At 39.4% G+C, this 8,812-nt stretch overlaps 1 protein-coding gene across 1 annotated transcript; it reads left to right on the top strand.

Moving 5' to 3' along the window:
* The first annotated feature begins 2,299 nt into the window (after positions 1-2,299).
* Positions 2,300-8,559, top strand: LOC104449078 (disease resistance protein RUN1-like). Its single transcript, XM_039315444.1, has 4 exons — positions 2,300-2,909; positions 4,765-5,878; positions 6,291-6,572; positions 6,674-8,559. Exons 1-4 carry the CDS (start codon positions 2,701-2,703, stop codon positions 8,234-8,236), a joined length of 3,168 nt encoding a protein of 1,055 aa, XP_039171378.1. The 5' UTR covers positions 2,300-2,700; the 3' UTR covers positions 8,237-8,559.
* The last annotated feature ends 253 nt before the right edge of the window (positions 8,560-8,812 follow it).

Raw genomic sequence — 8,812 nt, 5'->3', positions numbered from 1 at the left:
GGAACGTGCCCAGGACCAGTAGTCGACAGTAAAAGACAGCGTAGGTGTGATTGGGACTATCATGCCTGCTTTTTTCTTGTCGCCTTCCAGAGTTAGTAGGACGCCAAAAGCTTCTTCTTTTTTTGCGGAGGACGATATTCTCTTCCTCTTCCAAAGGGCTCCAGTTTCACCAAATAAAGATTCTGATTCCCACCACTTGAAGTCGATTGGAGTTGCTTGGCTCAATCTAAAATATATAATTGCATTAGAAAAACGACATAAGTAGATCAAACGACACGGTTCTTGCGACGATTTCTAAAAAGAATTCGTATAATAAATTTTAGGGTTTCCTTTCGATAAGATCGCGAGGAAATTAAATAGCAAAAAGGAGAGAATTTCTCTCTCTCCTTTTTAAAAAAAAGGATAATGTGAATCGCATTTTCTGTTGCCCCGGCCGATAAAGAGCGAACATTTTTCAGTGCATTGACCGTTGACCTTAGTTTTGGATCGGTCATATTGCGTTATTCCTTTGCACGCAAAAGAAAAAAAAGCATATATAAAAGGACAAAAAGAAAAAAAAAAGTTAGAAAAGGGCATTGGCGTCGGCGCCTCTTCGATGCTTCCGATGCGTACATTGTGGCGCTCCTCCCTTCTTCTCTAGTGCTTTTGACTTTGTCGTTTCCCACCCAGCTTAGTTTCTACTTTCTGCCTCGCATTGCTTGTAATTTCTTACCAAAAAAAAAAAAAAAAAAAAAGCAAATTACAATGATTTCTTAATATTTAAATTAAATTATAGAGACCCAATTTTTTGAAAGTTTACAAAATAGGAGAAGGACGATCGATAAAAAGAAAGTTTTAGATGATATATCAAGCTCAGCATGTTACACAAAAATGGTATTTAATCTTGAGATTGTGACCAACTTTTAGATATATTATAATAATACATTTTTTCTTTATAATCTCAAAACATGAAAGCAGGCACTCTACTGTCTACACACATGGAATGCATTATATATATTGTATTAATTAAGTCTGGGCATTTAATCTATACAAGTGGGCAATTGAAAAAACTTTGTGTACGATTGCTGCGATTTATACAATTCATCCTCGATATCCAAGTTGGAAAGTCTCCCCACACCTAACTGAATATTTTTAGGCCCAGAGGGTCATGTTATAAAAATTTTAGTTATGTGTCCACGAAAAACTATTGAGTAACCTTAAAGTCGGCAAGGGAATTTTATCCTCTTTCAATAGTCGCAAGTACAAATTTATTGGGAGCACTTTAAAGGTAGAATCTTGAATGAATCAGGATGATACGGGAAAACATGCACTGGACTAGTTTGAGATTTACGAAGAGCTGAACTAGACACCACCCAACCTCTGTCGGAACAAAAGATTTGCACAAGCTGGAAATCCAAGCTCCATTCGAAAAAAGAAGAAGAAGAAAGTCTTGCCCAATAAAATATTCAAACTCTCCCTCGGCACATGGATGATAAAGAAATAAGACACAAGGGCTAGAGAAGAGGGAGATCGGTCTTTGAGTTTGATTAACGTGACCCGAACGAAATCTCTTTATTTGTTCTGCTCAGAAAATAAAAATGAAATCTGCAAAATCTGTTCGAGGATAAAGAACGAAAAATCTGATAATCTTGTTCGGATTTTGACCATTTGCTAGATTTCGGTAGACCAAGGGGATCCAAGTCATTCCATCCGATTGAACTTATTCGGCGGTGTGAATTGGGTTTCTTTAGCTTGCGATGCATCTTTTGCCCTTAAAATTTGACGGGTCTTGTATGGGACCACATTGATTTGATGTCGCTTCATTTAGGCTAAATCTATGTTAAAATAATAAGGACATGATAACTATTTTATAGAGCACAGTCATTTAATCATTAAGTTATGTAGACTTCATCATGAAATCTACGTAATTAGTGGTTTAGACTGTGAGTTCAAGTGATTTATTGATCGTGTTAAATACGCACAGACACGCGTAGAGTTAGCTGGACCACCGTACACGAGAGAGTTTATCACTTACAAGCTTAAACGAGAAGGCTGTGAAGGTGTGATGGCGTGTTATAGGGCACAGACAATCTTGCAGGTCAACTCACCTTAGGCTGTGAACGTGCGATGACGTCTTTTGAAACAGCTTTTCCTTTCTGAAACTTTTTTTAAAAAGTCGCGATGCTTGGTCCCCCCAAGATCCGAATTATTTATCTGAGGTGCTGTTAGCACGCGTGATTGGTATCATTTCCTGTGGGAAATGCAATACTGCCAAAAAAAATGAAATAGAAAACCCTCATAAAAGAAACGCAACTGTGATTTGCTACACTCTTTAGCTCTTTCACAATCGACGTCCTCTCCCGGAATCGCACACACCAGAAGTAATTCAACTCAGAACATGGCGTTGGTGACGAAGAAGAGAAAAAAGACTCGGATACAGCCACATCTTCCTCCACGGGTGGAGGTAGCGAGCCACTGGGAGCTGAATTTGATGTGTTCTTGAATTTCAGAGGGCCGGACACTCGTCTCAATTTCACTGATTTCCTCTATCACTCCTTGAATGGAGCTGGGATTCGCGTCTTCTTAGACGATGCAGAGATCCGAAAAGGTGAACAGATTGGAGGCGAGCTTCTACACGCGATCAACGTCTCCAGAATTTACATCCCCATCTTCTCCAAAAACTATGCATCTAGTGCATGGTGTCTTCGCGAACTTGCTCATATGGTGGATTGCTTGAGAAGATCGATGGACAAAGTGATTCTTCCCATATTCTTCGACGTTGATCCTAACGATGTTAAGCTCAGAACTGAATTATACGTTGATGCCTTGAAAAGGCATGAGGACAGGTTCAGCTCCGATGAAGTGCAACGCTGGACAGAGGCCCTAAGAGAGGTCGCTTCGGTCAAAGGATGGCACTGCAAAGATAGGGGGTAAGAGAGTTTTGAGGCTTTTCTTCACTCCTTTTTCACGCCTATGAATACAATACCCCAGCGCGACAAACAAAGATTATTGGCTTTTTAGTTGAGTTTCGAAAGTACTGTGACAAACCCTCGTATTTAGATTAGTGTATGACTGCAAGATGCATGTGTTTGAAGGAAATTGCTGATTCAAGTGAGGTTATCCTAATGGATTTTGCTGTAATTGGTGTGATTTGGTTCAGTGGTTACTTTTTCGGGTGATCAACTCAGATCTACTACCGACCAAAAAAAAAACTCAGATCTGCCGATTTCTTACCGTTTTTCCCTTCTTTTTTTTTTTTTTTTTGGGTGCAATGAATAAATCTTATGTGGTCCGTGGATAAGAAATCTTTTAAAATTTTTATGTGCATTTTCTGGTAAATTGTAGTTGCTTAACATTCTAGACTCCCTCTTTATGAGGTGTTACGAAGTGATGTCGGAGAATTGTTTCTGAAGTGATGCTCCGATGCATCGATTTTTTTTTTCTTAGGCTCGATGTTTATCAGATATTGAGGATGACGACACTCTGTGTTAAGGGGTTTAGAATGTAATTGATGGGACATAGAAAACGGAAAGGTAAAAAAATGATTTCTGATTTGCTGGAGTTGATATTCTTGTATTGCTATTAGCTTAAACTCGCATGCTCTCGCCATCAGTTGGCTAGTGCCCGATGACCCTAGCTGACCCTCCTCCCATCCTCGCTAGCCTTTCCTAGTGATAGTGGGGAGGTAGCAGCGGCAAGGGCCTGCACAGCCCTCGCCATTATGCGATCTCCCATTTTTAATTTAGTTTTGAATTTAGTTAATTAATATTTATATCAAAATTCAAATAAGAGGCTCTTCTTTGCGGATTCAGCTCTTCGGCAAGCCACGTAGACAAATTATATTAATAAAAAATTGCCATATAGAATTTCCGGCCGGGGTTGCCGAACTTAACGTTTAGATGTCCCAATTTTTTTTTTTTTTTAAAAAGAGTGATATTTATGTGTATCTTCACAACTTTTGGTACTTAAATGTCCTCCCACCCCAAATTCTAGCTCTTATGCTTACTTTTGCCGCTATTAGCTACAAATGATAATTGTGTCAAGGACTATGATTAGTACGGTTTTTCAAATATCTAAGAGTGTTTGTTAAATTTACCAAGATTAAATGTAGAGCAAACTGATTTAGCCGGTTGCATATTTAAGGGAAGAACATTTTAGCTGTTTGTGGAGGCTTTCACTTAAATTTAGTGAGAGAATTCATTTAGACAGCCGCATTTTTCTTGCGGAAACGTGATGATGATATAGAAAATATTTTTGTAAAAATTTATTTTCAATATAATATATGACAATGAATCAATAGAAAATGCCATTATTGTCAATGAAAATGTCTAAGCATAATTGTTGTTTAAAATGAAAATATTATTAGTCCATTGATCTTTCTAAGTGATCTATACTGTTGTTTTTTGGAAATAATATTTTCAATGAGTGATTTTCCACTAAATAAACACATCGCTCTGTGGTTATTTTGCTGTGAATGTATTTGTCTTTCTCGAGTTCCGGGTTCCACGCCATGGGCGTTTAACCTTTGATTGTTGTGTTTTTGACTTGGTAGTTTTGCCACAAATCTTCTTCTCTCTCTGTTTGCGTGATTTTGTTCCTCTCTCATTGTAAAAAGATGTGATACACGTGCGTGTATAAAATAGATATCTTGGTCGCAATTTGCTTTGGCTGCTAAATAAAATTTTCCATTTCCGCCACTGATGTGAATGCCAAATCCACATGTAAAAAATCACGGAACTTGATGTTCTTTGTGTTGTTACTCAATCTGAATTTCTTGTCCGGCAGCCAAGGGGAGCTTATAAAACTTCTTACCGATGAGGTCTCAAGGAAACTGTCAAGAGGAGCTCGAGTAGTGCCTGATGATTTAATTGGAATCGATGATCATGTGCAAGCTGTGATGGATTTGTTAGGTAAAGATTCTCTCGACATACGATTTGTCATAATACATGGAATGAGTGGAGTTGGTAAGACAACTCTTGCCAAAGTTGTTTTCAACCTAATCACGTCTCAGTTCCAAGGTTGCAGCTTCCTATCAGATGTTCGAGAATTTTCACAACAGGGTAAAATTGTGAAATTGCAAAACAGATTATTATCTGACATCTTTAAGTCTCCCTCCATAAAGGTTCATGACACTGACTCTGGGATCAACGTGATTAGAGGAAGATGTCGCCACAAGAAAGTTTTGATTGTTCTTGATAATTTGGATAGAAGGGACCAACTTGTGAAGCTAGCACAAAAATGGGATTGGTTCGGTCCGGGAAGTAGAATTATAATGACAACTAGGGACATCAGTTTTTTGAAAATTTACAAGACTAATGCCTCAATGCATCCTGAAGTGTATCACTTCTATGAAATGGAGGAGATGCATAGTTTTTTTGCCCTCCGACTTTTCAGTAGATACGCATTTGATGCCGATACTCCTCCCCTCCAATATGATCGAAGAACAAGAGATATTGTGGAAGTCACTGGTGGACTTCCGCTAGCCCTCGTGGTTATCGGATCCACACTTTGCAACGAGAGCGAAGAAGTATGGGATGATGTATTAGCCAAGTTGAAGAAAATGCCACACAAAGAAGTTCAGGCCATATTGAAGGTAAGTTATGACATGTTGGAATATGAGCAAAAAGAAATATTCCTTGACATTGCATGTCACATGGCTGGTGAAAAAAGAAGTGATGCAATTTCCATGTGGAGAGCTTGTGATTTTTTTCCAAGCGAAGCCATCTCAGTTCTTGTTAAAATGTCTCTAATAAAAATTATGAATGACGACCTTTGGATGCATGACCAACTCAGAGATTTAGGGAGGGAACTTGTTCGCAAGGAGAGCATCAAACATCCTGGAGAGCGTAGTAGGATATGGTCTTCCACCGTAGCCATGGATGTTATAAAAAGAAAAGAGGTATGTATTGGCTAAAGTTCTATTTTTCACATTGTTTAGAAAATAGAATAGGCCAGTACTATGTTAATTTACAACTGAGCGTGGTAGCTCATCGGTAAAAGGGATCATTTTATCTTCTATCAGATCATTAGTTCAGCCATGTTATAAGTGAATTTTTGACTGATTTGTGTCTTGGCATTTGCTACCTCGTGTGGGGAAATTTCTTGCTTTCTGCCAAGCTGATTGGGTTGTGGTAACGGACTCGTATACTTACGGGTGGATTGCGTAATTATGGCTCGTGAGTCAAAGAGATAGTTACCGCCCCTTTTCGTTCTTTTACCAACAAGACGAACAGATATTGTTTTAAATTCATGAGCCTCTTTTTATGTCCGCCAAAGCTGAGGCCTAATTTACCTATTATGTCCTTTACTAGGGAACAACAAAAATAGTGGCACTCAAACTAGGGGGACAATCTCAAGGGTGCAATATTACACGTGAAGACATTTTAGGGCTGGTAAAGTTAAGGTTCCTTGAATTCGATGGAGGAAACTTTGTTGGGGACTTCCGGAATCTCCTTTTGGAGTTAAGATGGCTCTCTTGGCAAAATTGTCCGTCGGAGTTTCAAGCTATTAACTTCTCTCCAAGCAATCTGGTTGTTCTCAAAATTTCAGAATCTGACCTTACAAATGATTGGGGTGGATGGAACCAGATCATGGTACGATATTATGTAATATGAGCAATTTACATTTACTCCTTTTTCTTTGCCCATAGTAAATATGACAATCTTTGTACATTCTTGTATGAATAATTTCACAGGGACATCGTAGGTTAAAAGTCCTGTATCTCGTGAATTGTAGAAGGTTAATCAAGACGCCTAGCTTCTCTACGTGCTTGACTTTGGAGAGACTCGTTGTGAAGGATTGTGAAAGGCTGGTTGAAATTGACCCATCCATTAGCATGCTGCAGGATTTGAAGCACTTGGAAATTAATGGGTGTAATGGTTTGAGGATGCTTAAAGGAGCTCCAACCGTGCTCAATCCAGGCACAATGTGTCAATCATGGTTAGACTCATTGGGTAATCTAATGTGTCTATCAACACTAAGGATGGAAAATTTGGAATTCCTTGAACTTCCAGATTCAATAGGAGAGATACCCAGTCTTCAACAGTTGTCTTTGAGTGATTCATCTGTGGAGAAACTTCCAGAGTCAATTGGAAAACTGATATCTCTAGTCGAGTTGAATCTATCTCGCACAAACATTATAGAGCTGCCCAATTCGATCGGAGAGCTTAAGAGATTGGAGGTGCTACTCATGGAAAGCTGTAAATTGAGAAAGCTACCTAAGGCAATAGGGATGTTGGAGAAGCTCGAATATTTAGAAGCTAGCGATTGCAGATTTTTGGAGGGAGAAATTCCAATGGAAATTGAGGCACTATCATCTTTGAAAATCCTAAGCTTAGGAAATACCTGTATTTCTGTAGTGCCACCAACTATTAGTCATCTTTCTCAACTTCACGATTTGGGTTTGCGTGGTTGTCATGAGCTTCAACAATTGCCACAGCTTCCGACAAGTTTGGAATCTTTGGACATTTCATCTTCAGCTTTACAGAGGATTCCGGATCTGTCAAACCTAATCAACTTAGAATACCTGTATTTGTCTGATGGCGATCGTTCTAGATCTCTTAATATGCCTCATGCACCACCAAACGTATGCCAAGCTCAAGAATTGCAGTGGATTGGGAGGTTAACTAAGTTGACGAGTTTGAGATTGGACCTTTTAGACATGACCATGTTGCCTGCTGACTTAAGTACCCTTACCGCACTCCGTGTTCTTGAATTACCAGGCCTCAGCTCTCAATTTCTCGAGCGGATTCCACCCAATATTGAGGGGTTGAGGTTCTTTGATCTTGAGTCCACACATGGATGGTCATGCCTTCACACCTTCAAATATTTGAACAGAATAGATGTATGCAGGTCATCCTTGACAGAAATTCAACTGGATGTGCTTGCACAGTTGGAGGACCTTCGCCAATTGTATATATTGGACTGTCAATTCCTCGAGAGACTGTCTCGCATGCAAAGCTTAAGAAAGCTATGGTTTTTGGGGCTTACTAATTGCCCACGGCTGATTGAGGTTCAAGGTCTCGAATATTCAGAATCAGTGGAGCATATACATATTAGTTCCTGCCCATCTTTAAAAGAGCTACCTGATCTTTCCAGCTTACAAAACTTGGAAACACTGCATATATCTCACTGCGACTCGTTGGAAAGTTTGCCTGTTTTAGCGAATATGGAAACATGTCGTATTACTGTTGTCTCATGCAGGATGCTGCCTCGCGTTATATGTCCCTTTTCAGCTTTTGGATCAGGAAGGTTATGATGGGCAGCTTCCAATCCGCAATCAGAAGTGGCGGCATTTGAATGCCTTGCTCAGATTGCTCATCATCTTTTCTATGTATATCTATATGTTGTGTGTACAAAACGTTCTTGCCCTTAGACTGAGATTGAAAAGTATCTATACTTAGCTGTTTTTTTTTTTTTTTTAATTTATACATAAGACGTGATGAGTTTCGCTACAAGTTATTTGGGTCATTTGCTACCAGAAATTTCTAAATCGCCTTGCAAAGGTCTCCACGTCCTGGGCAATGAAGAAATGTAGGATCTTCTCCGCCTGTAAGTTGGTGGCTGCCACAATTACCTTGACGGACTTTGAACTTCGATTTTCTCCATTGTGCTTTTTTCCCTCTCTGCGTTCGCGCTAAAACGACACAAGTCTGGAAAATGCAGGTCGTGCCAAGTTGGTTGTGGCTTGACTTCAACGGAGCAGAAACTTCGGTGCAATGGGTCCTTATGCATTAGATAAGCGAATGACGATTAAGAAAAGAGCACAAACTCGATCTTAGGTCTTCAAGTAGAGGTCTAGAATAGACTCGAATTCTCAATTGCGGGCTCCGGT

The sequence above is a fragment of the Eucalyptus grandis genome, chromosome 6 (assembly GCF_016545825.1).
Source record: "Eucalyptus grandis isolate ANBG69807.140 chromosome 6, ASM1654582v1, whole genome shotgun sequence".
Lineage (NCBI taxonomy): Eukaryota > Viridiplantae > Streptophyta > Magnoliopsida > Myrtales > Myrtaceae > Eucalyptus > Eucalyptus grandis.
The sequence above is the reverse complement of the archived record's forward strand: the minus strand, read 5'-3'. Positions and strand labels throughout refer to the sequence as shown.

Coding starts and splice junctions, on each gene's coding strand:
- LOC104449078 (XM_039315444.1), top strand. CDS start 2,701: ATGGTGGATTGCTTGAGAAGATCGATGGACAAAGTGATTCTTCCCATA. Junction 2,910..4,764: donor TGGCACTGCAAAGATAGGGG/GTAAGAGAGTTT, acceptor CTTGTCCGGCAG/CCAAGGGGAGCTTATAAAAC. Junction 5,879..6,290: donor ATGTTATAAAAAGAAAAGAG/GTATGTATTGGC, acceptor GTCCTTTACTAG/GGAACAACAAAAATAGTGGC.